Source organism: Perognathus longimembris, chromosome 7 (genome assembly GCF_023159225.1).
Source record: "Perognathus longimembris pacificus isolate PPM17 chromosome 7, ASM2315922v1, whole genome shotgun sequence".
NCBI lineage: Eukaryota > Metazoa > Chordata > Mammalia > Rodentia > Heteromyidae > Perognathus > Perognathus longimembris.
In genome coordinates, this window is record NC_063167.1 from 63,876,659 (window position 1) to 63,900,535 (window position 23,877).

Sequence of the window (23,877 nt, forward strand, 5' to 3'; positions counted from 1 at the left end):
AATAAGTAGGATTTTCTTCTACATAGCATAACATAATATTATGTGTATATTATATATTACTTCAGAGACTTTAGACAATATTTGAGATGAGTTGCTCTTAACTTACTGTATGTATGCCAATAACTGGTTTTAATGCAGATTCTGATTCAGAAGGACCCAGATGGAGTTAATAATCTAAAATTTTTTAAAGCTTCCAGTTGGTGCCCAAACTAATGCTATTGGTCCTTAAACAACAGTTTGAGTAGCAGTGATCTAGGGTGTGAGTCTTAGTGATAGTATGCAAAAATGAAAATTTTAATCTCAGGAGAATTTACTTAATTTTAAATTCATATTCCTACTTCCCTTACAAAATCCAAATCCTTACCTAGGCCAACAGACCCTTTTCAGTGCAACTCTCATCCATTGCCCTGATCCCATAACCACTGGTCACACTTGCCTTTTAGTTCACTCAAGGCTTTTGCACTTAACACTTCCACTTAGGATAATACTTATAATTTCTAGTTGTATTCATGGTGCCTCTTCTGTTTCAGATTACGTGACATTATATAGTAAATACCTCTTCCAAAGTATTGGAACCACAAAACTTTATCTCCTAGCACCCATCTGTTTATAAAATTATCTTATATATTGTTTTGATTGTGGTGTGCTTTTCCACAATTATACTCCGAGCTCTTTGTCTGTCTTGGTTACCACTACAACTCATTGTGACTGAGACATAGCAGATACACCATACATTTTGTTAAATAAATGGTGAATGAATGAATATGACCAATGAATGAACGCCAACTTATATTCTGATAGTAATTCTTCACTGGGTGTAACACCATGATACAATTACTGGCAGGATGAATTCCTCTAATGTGATTAGGGTCCCCTCATCACATTCTCCCCCCAAAAGTTGAGCAATATAGCTCTGAACTTTTAAGAATACTTGTATCTAATTACTACAGTTTTCCCCTTAATATAGGAAACTTCCCATCTGGTTTAGTCTCATAAAGTACTGATGGCTATCCAAATAATGTTTACTTAAAGCAAATACACAAATCAGAGAGATAACTACTCAATAGTAATTGTCACCTAATAGGGGGCAATTATGAAATTGGAATTTTGCCACGATACTGAAGAATGCATTCTTATTTTTTGGGCAATCAAAACAAATTTGTTTATGATCACAAATAATCAGAATGCTGAATTTATTACAAATGTGGGTCTAAACATTAGTATTAGTTAGATGATGCTTTCTGAGCATTTCCTTCAAGTCTGATTCAACAAGTAAATAAGTTGAAACACCACTACCTAATTTTTTTTTGTATGTTCCCTGAAGGTATATTCTGATTACTTGCTATCCTGACTCCACTTAAGTCATAAAATCTGACAAAAATCAGTTTAGGATGTGCTCCAGGCTAGCAATACAAGCATTTTTTCATGTACTCTGTCTAACTGCAACTTCTAAACCATCCTTCTTGGTAGCTTATTACAATCAGAGCGTGACTATTCTCTTTGGATAAAATCTCTATGGTAGCTTTATTTCTTCTCCCTAAGCCAGAGTTTTTAATCTCCTAAACTTCATTTTATACTGTTAGGTTTTGCTCCTTTTTACCTATCTTTTCTCTTTCATTAGTGACAAATGAAGTCAAAGAATCCATAAAGTCAAATGAAGTTTGCTTACCTAATCTCCATTTCCTCCTGCTCCTCCTCCTCTACTTTCCAGAGCCTTCTTATCTCCATTTAACCAATGGAAAACTGAAAATGGCTCAGTGTTGATAGAGTGCTAGCCTTGAGCAAAAGAGCTAAGGGATAGCACCCAGACCCTAAGTTAAAAGCCCAACAACCACCACCAACAACAACAAAAGGATAAATACTAGATTTGGTGGAAAGAAGTGACTAAATTAATACCTGGGAGATAATATATTTTTGAAATGCTATTTTTCAAAAGACACTATTTACATTTTTGAAGAACAGCTTTTAAGACAATGGAATGGAATTTCCCTGGTATGTAAATGATGCTTATAAATGCTCAGGCACTTTCCTGATTAGTGTGAATCACCACTTTACTATATGGACACCATTTTTTAGCACAGTTTTTCTTCACCATGAAAAAAGGTAAACTTCATCTCAATATCTTTTAATTTATTGCAAATTGTGAATCATTCACTTTATTAATGAGACTTTAACACATTGTCTTAATTACTTGTTGATGAGATGAAAGAACAAAATGCATATGTATATGTCTTGAGTATCGGTGGAGTTTGGATCTTAATTGCCCCTTAAAGGAAGAGACTATTGAAAAGTGCAAGATGCTTTAAGAAATGAATCTCATTTTTCCTTGATGAGGACAAACTTGTGTTTAGCCTCTTTCCTTTCCTTTTACTTCCTGTGTTCTCTGGTGATGAGGCCAGCTGGTTTGATATGCTACACACTTCTGTCATCATAAGCTACCTCGCCACAGGCCATTGATCAATGATAAGAGTCAAGAGAATTTGAAACTAATAATAACTCACTTGAATTTATCTCAGATATCATGTGTTTAGGAAATAAAGCTCAGCGTCCTACATAGATTCTTACAGTTACTCTCGTGGTTCTCATTAATATGCTTAGCAACCTCTGACTAGGTCAAGGATCATTGTTGGCATGGGGTTATCCAGGGCTAGAAGCCAGCAGTGATCAAAATGATTTGAAGTTGAGGTTAGAATCTGGGTGATGAGTAAATTCACAAAGAAAGAAACAAGAGAGGAGAGTAAAATCAATTGCAATTTGGGAAGTGGAGGTTTATTTACATTACGTGTGCTTTTATTTGCTTCTGTTTATCTATAAAATAAATTGTATGGCATATCCTTGGTCCCTTTCATCTCTAAAATTTGAATTCCATAAACAGCGAAATGAAGATTGGTTATACATGAGGTTCATTCTTGTTCTGTTTTCTGCCTTCAACAAACTCCTGAAGCTTAACTACACTGGCCTTTTTTTTTTTTACTTTGTTGATTTTTTATTTTATTTATTATTATTATTATTTTTTGCCAGTCCTGGGGCTTGGACTCGGGGCCTGAGCACTGTCCCTGGCTTGTTTTTGCTCAAGGCTAGCACTCTGCCACTTGAGCCACAGCACCACTTCTGGCCATTTTCTGTATATGTGGTGCCGGGGAATCGAACCCAGGGCCTCATGTATATGAGGCAGGCACTCTTGCCACTAGGCCATATCCCCAGCCACACTTTGTTGATTTTTTGAACTATCATTCTTTGGAACATTCGAAGTTTAGAAGTGGCTCATACCTGTAATCCTGGCTACCAAGGTTTGCAGTTTGAACCCAGCCTGAGCAGGAAAGTTGGTGAAAAGGCCAGAAGTAGAGCTGTGGCTCAAGTGGGAGAGCACCAACCTTGAGTGAAAAAACTAAAGGACAGTTCCTAGGCCCTGAATTCAAGCCCCATAACCAGCACTCAAATTAGATGGATGAATGGATAAAGACAGACAGACAGACAGATAGATGAATCTGTAGCCATCTAGGTATTATCAGCTGAGTTCTTTACCTTACACTGAAGGACAAACATTAGTGAAATGTCATTCATCCTCAGGATGGCTTGGTTTAGTACTGACTAGCCTTAGGAAGGTTGTAGGACAGTTTGAATGGGACTCTCATTTCTGCTAGTCTTTCACCACAATTGATTCTGCATGTATACTGTGGTCTTCTCTAACATTTGGCTTATGTGGCAACATTGTCTCAAACATGTATCTAGTATTTCTTACTTTTCCCTCATACTCTACCATATCCACATTAAATCTCAGCTTCTAGAAAACAGCTGAATTTCTAAATATGTCTTAAGCTTCCTTTAATCAACATCTCTTAACTCCGTGTTCTCTTTACTTTCTATTTCCCTCTTATTTTAGACTGAAATGCTGGAGAAAACATAGACCCAAAGGCTTAGCAATTAACGTTTATGTAGCAGTTATAAGGACTTTCCATGTTCAACATGTAATTGTTTTTAAAGATGCAGATTTTTGATTGTTTAATATTTTGTTTTGATTTGCTGTCTGGTGCCTTATTAAAAAGATTAAGAAAGAACATGAGAACATCCAATCACACATTTATATGCAGCTCTTACCATTTATCTTACTTTATATCATTTTTCTCAATTGCATATCAGTGTATGCTTCCCATTAAAAGCAAATTCTCCCAGAACCTTCTTCTCCCTCCCTTCCTCCCTCCCTCCCTCCCTTCCTTCCTTTCTTCCTTCTTTCTTCCTTTTTTTTGCCCTCTCACATTTTCTGACATATGGCTACATCTGCTGTTTCTCTTCCTTACCCTAGCAATAAGCCTTTTCTAAAAAGCAGCCATCTTCACTTACTGCTATTAACTAGATGACATGAATACATTATGAAGTGCTCAAGAATAACTCCACATGACTACCTCTGTTTTCAAATGTAAATGAAAGGTTGATAAGTTGTTAGAGGTATGTAATTGAGAAAACTGTCACAGTTTGTACATGCCCATCAGTGCAATGTAGAGTGGAGGGCTCACCGTCCCCACACCCTGCACTCTATCTAGTCTCCAGAAGAGATTCGTCACCATCTGCTTATCTGTTTATCATGCAGAGGTTTGCTAAAAAGCAAACCAAAAAACTATACCATATACTTTGAGAAATTATGTATTGTTGCTTGGTGGCTAGTGATATTTACATTTATCAACTTCAATATAAATAATTGAGATAAGGCTGGTGTCTTGGTTCATAGTAAGAGAGCACTTGCCTAGCAAGGCCCTGGGTTCAAACCTGAATACTACAAAAAGAAAACTATATTCACATTTACTGAGTTCTTGCTACTAACATTTTGTATACACTCAACTTCAGCAAATTAGGAAGTATTTAGATATTTCTTAATTTTTTTATTTTGAACTCTATCATATCTAATTTCATTAATTTTATTAACAAGATTATAATATCTGCTCTTAACTTCATTTGGAGTTTTCTGGTAACACTCATCTTTAATCATTTTGGTGGTAATATTAATTTGTATTGATTGAATTGAGTAATAATGAATTTTTAACCATTTCGTTTTTCTTGTTATTATAAAATAGGAGTTGTACAAAAGGATTACAGTTCCTTACATCAGGAAATAAGTACAGTCCTTCTTGCACAACATGACACCATCCTTCACTTTTCCCCATTTGCTGTCTCCCATCCCTGTCCACAATTTGCATAGTTCATGTTTTACATAGTATGTATTGAATACTTTGACTGTATTTGTTCACCCTTCCTCCTTCCATTCCTGTTACTCCCTAAGAAGACAAAAACAACACCAATAATAACAATAAGAAATAAGTTTTTGACTATCCTGCTTCTGAATAGAAAACCTTCCCTACTTAGAATGTCCTCTGTGCTCTGTGTGTGTGTGTGTGTGTGTGTGTGTGTGTGTGTGTGTGTGTCTGTGTATTGGTAGGAAGTGAATATATAAAACCTCTTTTCTCCATCCATGTCAGTGCACTTACTCCGCAGTGCTGTAAATGGCTGCACTTTCGTTTTCAGAGTCATTATTTTTCTGAATGCAGTGTTAGTAGTTCTCTGTGTGATGAATTAGTAGTTATGGTTACACTACACTTTCCTCTAAGCCAAACCTGTGTCTCCAGCTCAGTAATTGTCAAAGCAGTGTGACTGGTTTTAAGTTCCTAAATGGAAAGTACTTTTATGTGAAATTTCTCTTTCTGTAAGTTGTACTTAAATAATGAGTATATGCTCTTTTTTAGGTGCGCTTTGTAAAGAATATAACTTCATGGAAAGAGATGAAACCAGGCTTTTATCATGGACACATTTCTTACTTGGATTTTGCAAAGTAAGTTATATCCAAAATGAAACACTAAAAAATTCTTAATACCACAGCAACCTAAAAAAGAAATAAATTCACTAAACTGTTATTTTGATTTTCCAAAAAACAAAAAAGCTGACTTGTGTTTGCCCCTTTCAGATCAGTAATTTAAATATTCCTTCTAGTCTTTTACTGCCCTCTAGTGTCCATAAATTGACAGTTTTGTGTTAATTAATAGAAATTCAAGTGAAGTTAAATTCTAGTTATCATTATTACATCTATATTTCATACACAACCAGAGAGACACAGTTCCATTGAGAACTCAGGTTTTAATGTAATTGATCTCGTTATGATTTTCCATGTCATTCCCTGAGAGAAAACCAAACTCTTACTTGGTTGTTAGAACCACATTGTATGTACTTCTCAGCTGAGAGTTAGTAAAGGGTACACTTGCTTTGGTCTACCTTGGTTTAATTTTAAAGTTATGAAGTATTAGGGAGAGATTTTTAAGATTAACGATTTTCTTTCGTATTTAAATTTGAATGTGATTGGCCATAATTCTTATATCCCACTTTGTTAGAAGTGTGGAATCAGAATATAACTATCATATTTTCCTCAAGGAAAACTGAAATAAAGATTATGTGTACTTACAGTATTCAGACACTGTGTGAGCCCCTTCAGGAGTCTTTGTCACACTAAATACTAGTCAGGAAATTAGTAGTGCTAACATGAGTCCAATGAGTTCATTTGAGCTTGTTTTATAGTACATGCAGTAAACCTCACATCCAAACAGTCTAATGATATTCTGCAATAACTTTCGAAATACCAGAAAAATTACTCTTAGACACGTTCACTCAGAGTTTAAATTAACAGTCATGATTTAAAGGAATACATCTTCATATACTTGTTAGCTTTAAGATGAATAATGTTTAAAAACTTATAAAGAAAGTGGTAATCTTGCTGTCAATTTAACTTCTTAAAATTGAAAATATAAATACTGGAGTGAAGTACTAATTCAGATAAGTAATAACTCTTAATGTTTTGGGAATCATATTTTTAAAAACAAATCACACAGATATTGCCTACATAAATTATATACTCTTATTTTTAATTTTTCTCATTCTACTCAAGATCTCTCCATAAAGTGGTAGTTTTAAATTTAGATCTATATTTTTCTATAAATAATTCATACTGCAATATTGAAAACATTTTATAGGCAGCTTTAAAATAAACTAATTATTTTTTCTTTGCACAGGCACTGAACCAATTTCATAAGTGTAATTGATATGCATATTTCCCTCGGGGCTGCGTTATCCTTGAATTGAATGTTTGTTACCCTTTCACCTAAATGATTTCTTTATTCTCCACACACAGTTTGGCTTCTAATACTTTGAATTTTCATTATTAAAATTATATATTGAGTGCTTTTGCTTTTGGCAAAATCTTATACTTAGAACAAAGCTCTGGTATTTTCAGAGGTACTTGTACTTGAAAAGTATAAAGCTTTATGAAAAGAATCTTACTTATTAAATACTGATATGAATGTTTAAAGGTATGAATATTTTCATAGTGGGTTATATTATTGGAAATGAGAAAAAACATAAAATTTTTAATAGACTTACAAATTTTAAACAAATACCTATACAAAATTAGTATATACAGTCAGTCAGGATATACAAGGGTAGATGTAACTAGTATCTTTTTTTTTGGCCAGTCCTGGGCCTTGGACTCAGGGCCTGAGCACTGTCCCTGGCTTCCTTTTGCTCAAGGCTAGCACTCTGCCACTTGAGCCACAGCGCCACTTCTGGCCGTTTTCTGTATATGTGGTGCTGGGGAATCAAACCCAGGGCCTCATGTATACGAGACAAGCTCTCTTGCCACTAGGCCATATCCCCAGCCCCACTAGTATCTTTTAAATATATTTACATAGCAAGAAAGAGGAAAGAAACAGTACTTTACTGATTTTTAAAATATCCCTTGAAGCATACTCTTTTCCCACCCCCAGCTGTTATTTGAGCGTGAATTTCAGGGGCTCATGTTTGCTAGGCTGGCACTTCCTTACCATACCTCTACCCTGGCTTTTGCTAATTACTTTGCATATGGAATATAGTGAACTTTCTGCCTGGATTGGCCTCCAGCCTCTATTCTCCTTATCTCAGCCTCCTGTGTAGCTAGGATTACAAATGTGAATTACAGAGTTCATTCTCCCACAGAATGGCTTTTATAAGTGGCTAATTAACAATAATATACCCATCCTAATTGTATTAATATTTGATACATAGGACATTATGGCTAGCACTGATGATAAAGCCACAAGTAAGAGAAAAATAGTCCCTGCCCTAATGGAGCTTCTACTGATAACTTGTGTGACAATGTTATATATTTGCACCTTACTATTTTCCTCAGGAAACGATAATGCTTTTGGAGAGAAAATATTTGCAGGTGAAACAGTAAAATACTAAGCTAAAAGTTGAATTGCCCATTTTCAATAGCTTCTGGATATAGGAAGTATCAGATGAAAACAGATGTTACTGTGTGATGTGTGACATGGTGATCAGGAAGAGAAGTCATAAAATTTTACATCATAAGATTTCAGTCTTTCCAAAACAGTAGTCAGTGGTCTTTTAAAATAAGTTATGTGGTGAAATTTCTCTGTTTAAATACTCGAATGCCTCCCTTCCTAAATCCCCATTAAGATTAATTCTTAAAATGCTCTACAGGCTCACCTGAGCCCACTGTGCCTCTGCACCTATTCTGTTAATATCCTGACTGTGTAGTCAGTGATGCTGCTTTTCCTTTAACATCTGGTAATTGGAAGAAATGTTTCATCCTAGAACACTATCAGCTCCTTCCACATAACATTGCTGATGCCTTCTTAAAAGTTGTTTTCTCTCTCTTCCTGTCCTGGTACACTCTGATCTGTTTTACTGCCTTTTTCTTCATAATACCTCCTTCTGTTTGTTTATTGCCACAGTTATCGAAACTACAAGCATGCACTACCATGCCTGAACTCTTTCTTTTTGTTGATTACACCAGCTAAACTAAGATTGTCAATATTATTTGTCTTTTTAAATTTTAATTCTTTTACTTAATTGATTTTTTCCAGTATCTATTTTCTTTATTTCAGCTCAAATTTTTGTTATTCCTTTCCTCCTAAATTTGATTTGGTTTGTTCTTGCTTTTCAAGTTTACTAAATTATCATCAGGTTACTTGAAGTTTTTGTTTTTGATGTAGGCACTTTGCATGTCCATGCTATGACCGTTGTGAACTCCTCTCTAGGAGTACTTCCTTTGCTATATCTAGTAGGTTTTTAGTGTGTGTTCTTTTTTATTTTCCTCTTGATTTCATCATTTGGCTCATTGATTATTTGAGAGAATGGTGTTTAATTTGTATACATTTGTGTAATTCCAACATTAGTCTTGTTGATTTCTAGTTTCAGTTCATTGATATTAGAGAACATACATGCTTTAGTCTTGAAAGTATTGGTTAAGATTTGTTTTGTATCCAGATTAGGGACTATCCTGGACAATTTCATGTACTAATAGAAAAGGTATCTGTTCTGAAGCTATTGAATCAAATATTCTTGAAATATCTGCTAGCTCCATTCCTACAATTAGGTTTAACTCCAATAGTTATTTGTTGATTTGCTTGTCTGAATGACCTCTATTGACAAAAGTAAGGTGTTGAAATTTCCAGTTGTTACTGTATATAAGTCTGAGTCCTTTCAGTCTAAAAATGTTGGCTTTATATATTTGGCTTCTTCAAAATTGGTTGTGTATATATTTATAGATTGCCTCTTATTGAATTGATTATTTTACCATTATATTGTGACATTTTCTGTCTCTTAAGGTCTGTTTTTTCTTCTGCTTTTCATTTGTATAATTTATCTTTTGCTGGCATATACCTTAGTTTCAGTCTATATGAGTTACTTGTAGGCAGAATATCATTGAGTATCTTTATTATCTATTCACTCAGACTATGTTTTAATTGGAATAATTAATCACCCTTAGCTATTTTTGCCTCATTTACTTTTCAGCTAGAGTTTTACCTGTTATACCAGGCTGCTGTCACCACCAGTTTTACTGTTAAGATAAAGTCTTGCTAACTTTTGGCCAGGGATAGCCTTGAAATGTTATCCCCTGATTGCCATACGAGGCATCTCATGTGACATCTTTTATTTCTTAACATTTTTCTGAGCATAATATTCCTCCTTGCTGGGTCTATTTCTGTATTTCTTTCAGGACTTAGAATATCTATTCTGTTCTCTCCTAGCCTAGAAGTCCACTATCTGTTTAATGGAGGTTCCTTTTATGTACTTTATACTTTGCTCTTACTGTTTTTATAGTTTCAGTGCTTTTTTTCTTCCAATAATTTGACTATTATGCTTGAGAGGATCTTTGTCAGTTAAATTTATTAGAAATTTTTTAAGATTCTTCCTGCACTTGAATAAAGTTTTCAATAATTATTTCACTAAGAAGGTTTTCTATGCCTTCCTTTCCCCTTCTCTTTTGGTATATCCAAAGTGCAACAATGGAAAATGCTCACTTATGTAGTCTTGTAAATCTTAAAGGGCCTCCTACATTCATACCTTTGTTTGTTCTTCTGACTAGATTGTTTCAAAGACATTTATAATTTCAGAAAGTCTTTGAATGTGAGTGTGTGTGCATATATGTCTGTGTGTGTGCACGCATGTCTTTGTGTGTTTGTGTTTGGTTTGAACTCAGCCTTGCACTTCTAGGCAGGTGTATCTCTGCTTTCAGCTCATTTTTCCCATTGGTTGTTTTGAGATAAGGTCTTAGTTTTTCCATAATTATTCTGCTTTTATACTTAATATCTTGCAGGGATGATAGGCACACACCACTGCACTCATCCTCTTACTTTCAGGTGGAATCTCAAGAACTGTCTTGCCCCTGGTATCTTGGACCCACTATCCCCCAATCTCAGCCACCTGAGAAGCTGGGATTATTAGGTAGGATTAAGAGCTACCATACCCAGCGCAAGTTCAAAAATTCAAGTTGATCTAGTTAGTGATAAAACTCTTAACTATATTTTTTTTTGTTGAGTTATTAAGCTTCAAATGTTTTCTTTGGTTTTTATGATCTCTCTTGACTGAATTTCCCATTCACATCCTGAATTGTCAAATTGTCTTACTGATTTCATCAATTTGTCTCTGTAGTTAGATTCTTTTAAAATTATTTTAATTCTTTACTAAACAATTTATCAGTTTCCTTTTCTCTGAGATTTCAGACTTCCTGTGTCTGTGTATCAATATTTATACATCTGACTCATTTTTTTCTAGTTGCATAGGATAGCTTTCATAGTTCAAGGCACAATATCTATTTGATAGCATGGGCTGGCATTGGTTTTAGTGTTCCTGTAACTGTTTCAGTTGTAATCAGCATCTACAAGTAGGGGAATCCTGTCAGTTTCCACAGACTGTATGGAGGGAAGGCTTCTCTGGCAGCCTTGTGCAGGCAAGGCAAAATTGATGTGGTAGTATATGCATGTTACCCATCAGTTTCAAGGGCTGACTGTGGATGAAGCTGTCACTGTGTGTCAGGGTAGGCACAATGCAATGCACCTAGTCTCAATACTTTCCAACGTTAGAGGGTCACTTGGAGACCAGACCAAAGAGTGGACTCAGATGGGAAACCTGTCAGTGTCCAAGGTCAGCACAGGTCGCTTCACAAGGCCTCTAGGGCCCTCCTCCTCAAGGTGGGCTCTTGATCAGCTTCTCAGGCCCTCTCTGAACTGTACTTTGAAGGGCAAGTTGCTGAGAGTCTGGGCAGGGCAGGCCTACTAAGGACAGGCTGCTTGTCTGCTTCCCTGTCCATAAGTGGATATTCACCATAACTTTTTTAAGTCTCTTGTTTTCCTTATTGTGACATAAATAATCATGAAATATTTCCCAGTCATCATGTATTTTATTTAACTTAATTCAAAATATTCTTCAGACTTCTACATACAATTTAAGAAGATTCCTAAGTATGTTGAAAATGTTGATTTCACCATTTTAATTTTGTTTTTATTTCAGATTTGGTGTGAAGAAGAAGCCAATTTACATTAATGTCATAAGGGATCCTATTGAGAGACTAGTTTCATACTATTACTTTTTGAGATTTGGTGACGACTATAGGCCAGGATTAAGGAGACGAAAGCAAGGAGACAAAAAGGTAATTTTTCAGTTTTAAGAATTTCAGAGAGGGCTGGGAATATGGCCTAGTGGCAAGAGTGCTTGCCTCATATGCATGAAGCCCTAGGTTCAATTCTCCAGCACCACATATATAGAAAACGGCCAGAAGTGGCGTTGTGGCTCAAGTGGCAGAGTGCTAGCCTTGAGCAAAAAGAAGCCAGGGACAGTCCTCAGACCCTGAGTCCAAGGCCCAGGACTGGCAAAACAAACAAACAAACAAAAAAAATAACAAGAATTTCATAGAGACTGTTGTTTAACAAAAGCTTTTATTAAGCAGTGTGCTTTTAAATTTTTCTGTTGATTATAAATGTACTGCTTGCTTATTGTGGAAATTTTGAAAAGAGCCCCCAAATGTACAGAAACAAAAACAGCAAAAATACTTGATAGCTTGTTTGATCCATAACTTTTTGAATTTTTTAAATTTTTCTTCTGTTCTAGGATGAAATGTTTGTTTTGTTATAACTCTGTTAACAGCTAGAAACCATTGCAATTCCTTCTCCTTAGTATGATGTGTTTCCATGGCATTTTGGTTCTCTTAGTCTTAATAATGGCAGTTCATATTCATTCATAGTCATCACTTTAGGGATACTGTTTTGCTAACACTGCTATGCTCAGGCAAGGAGAGTGGTGATTCAGATTTGATAGGATACAAGTACTGAAGGCTGTTGTCTTCCATTTTGGAGCATCAACCAGTTTTCAATTTACTTCTGTAGTACCTTTGTGGGATCTCAGTGCTCATGAAGTCCTGCAAAACACAAAGAAAGATCATCTGACATGATTGTACACCTGCTTTCCCTGCCTGATTCCCCCACTCACCTAGCCTCATACTTCACCACTACTCCTTGTATTTTCAGTGCTTTTTCCTTCACTCTGGGAAAGTGTTTATTGACCTTTAAGGTCAAGGTCCAAGTGACCTTTTCCATGAAGTCACTGTCCCTAGGCATTCACATCTCTTTCAAGATTCCCCATTGCTCCATAGAATCTTTGCTTTTAAGCATTTACTTTGTAGTACTTGCACTATTTACATGTTTTTGTTTCCAAAAATGTGGTGAACTTCCCCAAGCATATGTTTCATTCACCATAAAGTCCCTAGTCTTAGACCCTCATGTTTCCCAAAACTGGGTGCTAGTGGCTCACTCCTGAGTGGCTCACTCAGGGACTGGAACTTGGAGGATTATGGTTCATAGCTAGTCCTTACAGAAAAGTCTGTGAGACTCCATCTCCATTTAACCAACAAAAATCCAGTTCATTACTAGCACCCATCAAGAATGACATCATTTTATATTTTTGCAAAAAAATATTTTAGTATCTGCCTTAACATAGCCTCACTTTCATTATCTATTTGTGATCTCAGTCTGTTCTATAAAGAAAATACAGCTTCATTCAGATATGTCACTGAAAAAGAGCTGTATAGCAATCTTTTCAGAAAGCTGTGGCGGTTCTTTATATGAAAACCTGAGAAGTTTCCTCGTTGTAATGTGGAACCTGAGGACAGAACAGTGAACTTAATACTATTACAATAAAGTCCATTCAGATATTGTGCTGTATCATTTAAATTGGTCTAGAAACATTGTATATTGGTCATCTGAAGTATATTGGTTTCTTGAGTTATATGGCCTTTCCAAATGTTTATGCATTTACTATACATTATAAAAAATTTATATATTAATACCACAGAGCTCATTAGAAGTTTTCTAAAATTGTATTCTTTGTGAGGTTAACTTTCATAATTGCCTATACCATAGGATTTTTTAACCTCTATAGTTACTGTTTTGAGCCAGATAATTCTTTGTCATAGGGGACTGCCTATGAGGGTGTTTAAAGGGGTCACTGGCCTGTACTGCATCCCCACACCTTAGTTATAAGAACACGTCTCCCAACACTGTCTATGCCATCTGGGAGCAAAACAACTCACACTTAAGAAATAATTTGCTCACTAACTCTGTTACCTTTTTTCTTTCAAGTGAGAAGCACAGTTTATTCAGTTTTGAAAAAAGATCCCCAACTACCCAAGGTGGAAAAGCCATACTTTGTCCCTCCATTGTTCATTCAGCACTATATGGCTCCAAAGTGTTAGGCACCTATAATTCCCATCTCTCACGCAAATTCAGTTTTGTCCTTCTCTACTAGATTATTAGGTTGTTGTTTTAAAAAAAAATTGCCACCAAAACATTGAGGAGGTTACCTGTACAAAGAGGAAATGTGTGTGCTCTAAGTAAAAATTCAAACAGAATCCATTTACATTTATTAATAAGTATTTACTGGCTCAAAAAAATCACAATTCCTACCCCAAATTGATGGAATTTTGGTGGGACACAGGAATATGCCATGGGAAAGAATTAAGGAAGAAAGAAAATCTGAAAATGTCTTAAAGTAAGAAAATAATTTTTATTTCAAAAAGGAGAGAATTGAAAAGTCTGTCATAGTTTGTCCATGGTGAGTGAGATCATTGGGGTCCTCCAAGAAAAGAGTTTAAATATAATCTATAGGGTTGAGGAACAACTGTGAGAGAGAGTTGGGGAGTGAGTGTCACAACTACCCCTGAGAGGTTTGGCTTTGAAAGGAACCAAACCATCAGGAAATGTGTTTCTTAAATGACAGACAGGTATTTGGCCCTATCCACATATCTGAAGAAAGCAAGAAAGTGAAATGGCCTAAGAAACAAAAAGACTTGATGAAGCAGGATCTCAGAAGGGAGTGGGTTCCAGGCTCAATATAGAACTCCCCTATGACCCAGCAGCCCCACTTTTGGGTATCTATCCAAAAGCCCACAAACAAAATCACATTAATGCCACCAGCACAACAATGTTCATCGCAGCACAATTTGTCATAGCGAGAATCTGGAACCAACCCAGATGCCCCTCCATAGACCAATGGATCAGGAAAATGTGGTACATATACACAATGGAATTTTATGCCTCTATCAGAAAGAATGACATTGTTCCATTTGTAAGGAAATGGAAGGACTTGGAAAATGTTATACTAAGTGAAGTGAGCCAGACCCAAAGAAACATGGACTCTATGGCCTCCCTTATTGGGAATAATTAGTACAGGTTTAGGCAAGCCATAGCAGAGCATCACAAGGCCCAATAGCTATACCCTTATGAACACATAAGATGATGCTAAGTGAAATGAACTCCATGTTATGGAAACAATTGTTATATCACAGTTGTAACTACTTTCAACGTCCTATGTGTATGTGTAGTTTCTATTATTGATGATGTTCTTGTATCACCTTCCTGTGGTTGTACCTACACTATCTCTGTAATCTTATCTGAGTATATTGGAAACCGTGTTTACTGGTATTGGAAGTAGGAAATTCAAAGGGAATACCAAATTTGAGAGACACAGGGTAAAAAAAGAGAAACAACTACAAAAGCAATACTTGCAAAACTGTTTGGTGTAAGTGAACTGAACACCTGGGGGGGGAGGGAGGGGAGCATGAGGTACAAGGTAACAAACAGTACAAGAAATGTATCCAATGCCTTACATATGAAACTGTAACCTCTCTGTACGTCAGTTTGATAATAAAAATTTGAAGAAAAAAAAAGAAGGGAGTGGGAAGTGGGTATTCAGAGAGAGAAGGAAAATAGCTCTTAAAGATGAGAGCAGAAGGAGCTACAGATGTGGGTATGCTTATATCTACAGAGAAAATTGAAGGAGATCACTAGTAGCTTTGGTTATCTATATAAAATAGAAAGCAAGACCATTTCCAGAAAAGAAATCCAGTCACACATAAAATTGTGTTTACGTGTTTAATCTTTAATTAAATGTCCAAACAAATGATTTTGATATTTTATGGTTTTAAAAATCATTTGTATCTAGTTCATAATGAACTACTTTTAGTTCATAATGAACTACTTTTTCTCTTTTTTTTTCTTATTTATTGTCAAAGTGATGTACAGAGAGGTTACAGTTTCATACGTTAGGCCTTGGGTACATTTCTTGTACTGTTTGTTACCGCCTACCTCATTCCCCCCTCCCCCCTCCCCCTCTCCCACTCCCCCTCCCCCTCTTCCACTCCCCCTCCCCTCCCCCCATGAGTTATTCAGTTGGTTTACACCAAATGGTTTTGCAAGTATTGCTTTTGGAGTTGTTTGTCTTTTTATCCTTTGTCTCTCAATTTTGATGTGCCCTTTCACTTCCCTAGTTCTAATACCAGTATGTACAGTTTGCAGTGTACTCAGATAAGGTACAGTGATAGTGCGGGTACAACCACAGGAAGGGGATACAAGAGGATCAACAATAGAAGCTACAGTTTCACATGGCATGTTCAAAGTAATTACAACGGTGATATAACAGTCGTTTCCATAACATGGAGTTCATTTCACTTAGCATTATCTTATGCTCATAAGAGCATGGCTATTAGGCTCTTGTGATCCTCTGCTGTGACTTTCCTAAACCTGTGCTAATTATTCCCTGTGAGGGAAACCATAGAGTCCATGTTTCTTTGGGTCTGGCTCACTTCACTTAGTATAATTTTTTCCAAGTCCTTCTATTTCCTTACAAATGGGGCAATGTCATTCTTTCTGATAGAGGCATAAAATTCCATTGTGTATATGTACCACATTTTCCTGATCCATTTGTCTATTGAGGGGCATCTGGATTGGTTCCATATTTTAGCAATGACAAATTGTGCTGCGATGAACATTGTTGTGCTGTTGGCTTTAGTGTATTCTTGTTTGTGGTCTTTTGGGTAGATGCCCAAAAGTGGGGCTTCTGGGTCATAGGGAAGCTCTATATTTAACCTTCTGAGGAATCTCTGTACCATTTTCCAGAGTGACTGAACCAGTTTACATTCCCACCAACAATGAAGTAGGGTTCCCTTTTGGCACATCCCCTCCAACATTTATTATTGTTAGTTTTCTTGATAAAGGACACTCTTACTGGGGTGAGGTGGAATCTCAATGTTGTTTTGATATGCATTTCTTTTATGGCCAGTGATGTAGAGTACTTTTTCATATGTCTCTTGGCCATTCTCATTTCCTTATCAGAGAAGGTCTCTTTTTAAGTCTTTAGTCCACTTGTTGAGGGGGGCTGTTGGTTCTTTGCAGTTTTGTTTTGGAGGAATTTAATTTTTTTAGATGAACTACTTTTTCTTAGCACACATGGTTTTAAGTAAACAGGCTGATCATATCTTTGTTTTTTATTTCTCTGGGTCTGTGAGAGACAGAGTTTGGTGTGTTTTTGTTGATTTAATTTGTTTCCTTTTTGTTTGAAGGATTGATATTTTGAGGAAAAAAGTTTTGTTTTATAGAAAAATTGTGTTTCTGTAATGTGACCATAATACAGTGATAAAGAGATGGCTAAGGGGAAGTAAGCAAGAATGTTTTCGGCTGGGCACTGGTGGCTCACACCTATAATTCTAGCTACTCAGGAGGCTGAGATCTGAGGACCGGCATCCCATGCAGAAAAGTCCATGCGACTCTTACCTTCAACTAAGCACCAGAAAAGCTGGAAGTGGAGCTGTGGCTTAAGTGGTAGAGCACCAGCCTCGAGCAAAAAAGCTCAGAGACAGTGCCTGGGCCCTGAGTTCAAGCCCATGACTAGCAAAAAAAAAAAAAAGAAAGAAAAGGAAAAGTTATGGTTACTAGTCATTTGTGTTAGTCTTTGAGGACACGAAGAGAAGCCCTAGTGAGATGCTGCTTTGCAGCATTTCATCTGGACTAAGAGCTCAGTGGCTTGACCTTAAAGTATATAATAAAGGTGGGATTTACTTGTCTGATTTTTTTCTTTCTCACTAGAAAATAGTTGGTTTACTTTATTCATTAAGTATTTGTGTAGAAATGGGGAAATTTCTGCTATGCTAAGGTCTATCAGTTTTCATTATTTGTAGGGTTTATTTTAATTGTTGCTGTTTATCTTCACATCTTCCCTGCTTTTGATCGTGTTTGAGTTCTTTTTGTTGACAGGAAAAAGATTCTTCTTCAAAATTAAGAATCTGTAAGGAAGGCAAAACACAAACTATTTTCTCCTTCTGTATTTTCTAATAAAACATTTGTGGTGAATTAAAGCAAATGTTGTTAAGCTGATAAAACCTAACTAGTTGAAATCCAATTCTTTCTCTCACACATAGCTACCTCTAGAGGTCCAGGCTCTTGGGCAGCTTTGTGCCCCACTATGCTTGAGCAACCTAAGTTCCTTGAATATTGTTGTGCTGTTCTTTGGCAGTATGCTTACCACCTCTGGGTTCTAGCCTATGAGAAGGAAGGAGGTAGAGGGCAAGCACCTCATTGTAGGCGAATGAGGCAGAAGTTACCCACATCACTTCCCCTCCAGTCCTCTAGCAGAATCTTAGTCGTATGACCATATTCAACTCACTGCAAGAGAGGCTAACTCTGACCTGTGGAACAAAGTAAGAATGGGTTTGGGAAGTAACTTTTAGTCTGTCAAATTGAGCTTGAAGATTGGAAACTACTGTCCAAAACCAGATTTAAAGGCTTTCTAAATTTTTGTTGCTTGAAGTACTAAAATACTTCAAGAATACAGTTATTAAGAGTATGCTAATTAGAGAATTTGAGTTAAAATGGCTGTCTTGCATGCTCAATTTATTTTTAGTTCAGTTTCCTTCCAAGTAGTATGCATTTCGATACCCTATATGTGTACATGTAACTTTATGGTAACTGTTAATGTTGGAGCCTCTCTTTATTATGCTAGCTTCTTATTTTTAGGCAAAACCTGTTTAAATATCTATGAATGTCATACATAGAATCACATGCACATGTAAAAAGGTGGTAGAAATTGTGGGCTTATGCATATTCACTTTAGTAACTTATCCCTCTTCTGTCTTATACTCAAATGGAGGCATAAGGCAGCAAAGAAAGGACCTCTGCTGAGCTGGAGACATTTCCATGAGCTAGGGCCTGTTAGAAATTGGATGGACAAGCAGTCAGAAACCTTGGGATCAATCATCATTCAGTTCATTGAGCCAGGGACTTCATGGAAATTGGAACATGATACAGAGAGATACATAGGAGTGGTTTTTTTTTTTTTTAATTTACTTGCTGGCATAAATGATAAAACCACTTTTTTAGAAAAATGGCTTGGCTTAGGGAATATAAATCAGACCATCTAGAAAAAAAAACTCAGAAATGATGTAATGACCATTAGAATAGCTGTTACAATCTTGAATGTATTCAGTCTTGACTGTAGCCTTAAAAACACTGAAAGAAAATTTGAAAGAGCTCTAAAGGACTGTCAGAATTCTTCCTGAGGGAAATAAAAACCCATTACTTTGTCTTCGTTTCCACTGAACTATGTTTTTCATACTCATGTAAGTCCCCAAAGTGCACTCTTTCCAGTAGCAGTTTACAAATACTTTGTGCAAACAGTTTGTATTGCATTATACTATGTGCTATGGAAAATACATGCACATTACATGACATTTTCAACTTTACCATTGTTAAGGAGCCAACACACATTTAAAATATATGAACCTAGTTATAGAAATAATCATGTAGTTAGGTAGGTAGGTAGACAGATTCACATGCATATCTAGAACCTAAGAGCTGGTTGTTACAAGGCAATGTAAAATTACTTTATGTAACCTGAAAGGAAATCAAAGTGACTTATGCCAGAATAGTCAGTGGAAAGATTATAAAGATTATATATTTATATCTTCCTATAACCTAAACTGCTAGGAAGAAAATTTAATCAGCAAAGGTATAGAGAATTGGAAATACACATAACATATGCTAATCTGGTAGAGAAGTTATGCAAAGAGATTAAGCAAGACACTGAGGTCAGATTATGAAGCACTCATGAAAGGTGAGATAAAGAGTTTGGATTTTTGTTAACGTATTCAAAGCAGCGGAAGATTTCTGGGTAGAAGTCAGTGACTACTTGGGCTAATCTAGTAAGTGCACAAGCTTGCCACAATGAAGATATTTAGTATTGTGAAATCCTCATGGAAGTAACATGAAACTGCACTGGAAAGACATTGCCTCAGGGATTCAAGGTGAGGAAGGAAAAAAGATTAAGAACTGTTGTAGTTGGGGGGGGCGGGTTGCCAGTCCTGGGGCTTGGACTCAGGGCCTGAGCACTGTCCCTGGCTTCTTTTTGCTCAAGGCCACTTGAGCCACAGTGCCACTTCTGGACTTTTCTATACATGTGGTGCTGAGGAATCGAACCCAGGGCTTCATGCATACGAGGCAAGCACTCTTGCCACTTGGCCATCTTCCCAGCCCTTAAGAACTGTTTTGGAATCTTAAGTTTGAGTTGCAAGGGAAAATATAATCAGAAATATTCAATACAAAGTACACTGGGAATTCAAACTAAAAACACACAATATGTGCCTGGCTCAAGTGGTTTGGCAGCTACATAGCAAGCAGGAGGTCCTGAGTCCAAACTCCAGTACTCCCTCCCTCCTCAAAATACATAGTAGTGTTTAAAAAATAGATAGTTGGGCTGAGACTGTGGCTTGGTGGTAGAGTGCTTGCCCTGGGTTCAATTCATCAGTGCCACATACCAGAAAAAGCTGGAAGTGGCGCTGTGACTCAAGTGGTAGAGTGCTAGCCTTGAGCAAAAGAAGCTCACAGACAGTGCCCAGGCCCTGAGTTCAAGCCCCAGGACTGCCTCCCCCCCCCCCCCAAGAAGATAGTTAAGGGTTGGGCAAAGAACCATAGCTAAGATGAATTAATGACTACTTGGTAGAAGAACCTGAATGTGCATCATCAAAGATGATGGTAATACATTCAGAAAGATAAAGAAGAACCAACAAGAGCGAAAAAGTGAAAAGATTCAAAGAAATAGAAATTAGTACATTAGTGGCAGAGCTTTTTCACAAAGGAGAAGATGAGGCCAAATATTGTGAGGGTTAAGGAGGTAAGAACCAATAGAGCACTGTATTTGAGAAGAAAGATGGAAAGAGATGTAGATATAAAGGCTTTTAGGAATGCATACTCTGAACAAGTCACTGTGATAAATTCAGTCCTTAAGGTAAGAGAATGCCCTCATTTTTAAACTGAGGATACTAACATAAAATTTAAGTGTTCTAGCATTACGATCCAAACCCAAGTCATGGATCTTTTCACTGTCTCATGGGATAGGTCATCTGTAAAGGAAATAATGTAAAGGAAATAAATTATAGGCTGTGATTTGCTGTTGTCTATTGAATGTTGCCAGAATAAAGAGAATCATCCTACTGTAGCTTAATCTATGCCGGTTCTAAGGAATTGATGCCTTCATTGGTTAAACAGGCCCTCTGAGTTTATCTAATCTTACAGATTAGAAAAGTACTGGTGGAGGCAATGAAGACTTGCTTGACACAGTGTTCGTCCTTTTCTCCCATACTTACTCTTTCTAGAAATAACAGGTGGTAATCCCTGATTTCCTCACAGCACCACCCAACCCCCCAGATTTGTTCTCTGGTATCTCGATAGCATCTCAAATAGATAATTTCCTTTAGTAAGAAAATACCTGTAAGGATTCAGTTTCAAAGACAAGGTGTAATCTGAGGAAGTTTCCTCAGTGAAGAATTCTTACACATTGCCATACAACAAAGCTGTGAGAAAAATCTGTGTTTAACTGTCCTCAGTATCACAAGTCTGCTTTTGTAACCTGACTGTTCTTTTTGTTGTATAACTTTCTCCTACCTGCTCCTGCTCAAGTGTTTAGTAACAGGATATTAAGAAGTTTCATAGGAGAAACCTGGATTTATGGCCCAACCGGTGCTTCTTTTTCTTTCTTCCAGACCTTTGATGAGTGTGTGGCTGAGGGTGGCTCTGACTGCGCTCCGGAGAAGCTCTGGTTGCAGATCCCATTCTTCTGTGGCCACAGCTCAGAATGCTGGTAGGGAAATAACTCCAGCCTGAATTGGTTTATCTTTCTTCTTTTCTCTGTAATCGACCTTACAAGTATGTATGTGCTCATCAAGAGTTAGGCATAGATAATGAAAAACCAGCAAAGTATAACATGTAATTGGCTAGTATTTTGCAATTATGTGGCATTACCTTTAAATTCATTTAAAAGATTCCTCATAGCCAGGCGCATGCCTGTAATCCTAGCTTCTCAGGAGGCTGAGATCTGAGGATCATGGTTCAAAGCCAGTCTGGGCAGAAAAGTCCTTGGGACTTATGTCCAATAAACTACTCAGAAAAAGCTGGGAGTGGTGCTGTGGCTCAAGTAGTATAGCACTAACCTTGAGCACAAAGAGGCTTGGGGATAGCACCCAGGCACAGAGTTCAAGCCCCAGAACTGGCAAAAAATATAAAAATAAAAGATTACTCATATAAATTATCTTGACATTATTTTCTCACATGCTGGGTTATTTATTTATAGCTTTATTAGAACACAACCACATATATTCGTTTACTTATTGTCGGTGGCTGCTTTCATGCTATAACAGAATTGAGTAATTGTGATCTAAATCATGTAGCCTGCAAATAAAATAGCTACTCGATGGCCCTTTATTTAAAAAAAAAAAAAAAAGTCTTCCAAGCCCTCCTTAAAGTGTATTGCTCTACTGGGCATTTCTAAGGGATTTCAATTGGAAAGGAGATTTAGTATGTTTAATATGCCTCATACTGTAGAACTTGTGGGGAAGTAGAGTCCTTAGAAATTCAGTAATTCACTTCCTTCTCACTTTATCCCCCCTTCCTCTTTTTGTTTTTCTAATAGCTTAGAAAAAATGGAAAGGTAAAATCACCAGCTCAGGTGATCCCAGTGCTGCTACTTAAAAGGCAGTGCAGATGGTACGTGTAGCTACTCAGGAGGCTGAGATCTCAAGATCTTGGTTCAAAGCCAGATGGAGCAGGAAAGTCCATGAGACTCCTCTCCAGAAGTGGAGCTGTGGCTCAAGTGTAAGAGCACTAGCAAAAAAGCTCAGCAACAGGGTTAGGACCTGAGTTCAAGCCCTAGGGCTAGCACCAAAAAAAGAAAAAAAAAAAAGATTGTTAGTGCTCAGACCCAGTAGTATAGTCTAGGGCAAAATCTACTAAAAGCACTCACTATAAATATAAACAGATATAAACAAGAGATCTTAGCAAAGTTATATATTATTTCCTTCCTATTCTCAGAAACTTTAGGAAACTAAACTCACCAAAATCCAAACAAATCTCACCTAATCATAAGTTAACCATTAAACAATGCTTAGACGTCATTAAAGAGCTCATTAAATGAACAATGCTCAGAGTTGTTAAAAAATAAATTTACATTAAATCAGGTGGGAGGAATATATGTTGTATATATGTTCCTTTTTAAAACTACCTTTAGCTTGTTCATATTAAAAGTCCTCCAGTCATCTGAATTGGCACTGCATTTGAGGAAAAATGGTATATGGAAGCAAAGGAAATTAAAAACAGGTGTGCTTCCCAAAGGAGGTTAATAAAAGGCCATTAAGTCTTTGGATGTGCATGTGTTTTATCTATTATCTTCATAATGTATGGCATCAGAGCCATCAGAAATACTTAACAGATTTCACAACCAGGTTTTTAATTCCTTTTCTTTCAGGAATGTGGGGAGCAGGTGGGCTATGGATCAAGCCAAGTATAACTTAATTAATGAATACTTCCTGGTGGGAGTTACTGAAGAGCTTGAAGATTTTATCATGTTGCTGGAGGCAGCTTTGCCCCGGTTTTTCAGGGGTGCAACAGAACTCTATCGTACAGGTATTTAAATGAGCAGTTTCTTTTTCAGACTGTCCTTACCTTTTTGTCTTTGTTCAGAACTAGAAAAACAGGTGATTTGAGGTTTGTTCAGTAAAGCATAGCCAATAGCTCCAGAAAGGCAGCCTTACAACATCTGTTTCTTCTCACAGTTTTCAATACAAGGTCTGGCAAGGTCTAGCAATATAGACAGTACTCATTCAATATTTTTTGAATGAATAACCATATATTAGTTAAGAATACAAATAGTAATGTAGTGAAATAATTCTACCAGCTTTAGAAATGT

At 36.7% G+C, this 23,877-nt stretch overlaps 1 protein-coding gene across 2 annotated transcripts in view; it reads left to right on the forward strand.

Moving 5' to 3' along the window:
- Hs2st1 (heparan sulfate 2-O-sulfotransferase 1) overlaps positions 1–23,877 on the forward strand; it is a 145,771-nt gene that overhangs the window by 116,269 nt on the left and 5,625 nt on the right. For both annotated transcript variants that reach the window (XM_048351706.1, XM_048351707.1), the window contains exons 3-6: positions 5,736–5,821; positions 11,830–11,968; positions 21,680–21,777; positions 23,437–23,594. In XM_048351706.1, coding sequence (XP_048207663.1) covers positions 5,736–5,821; positions 11,830–11,968; positions 21,680–21,777; positions 23,437–23,594 — 481 coding nt within the window. The remainder of the gene's footprint in view (positions 1–5,735; positions 5,822–11,829; positions 11,969–21,679; positions 21,778–23,436; positions 23,595–23,877) is intronic.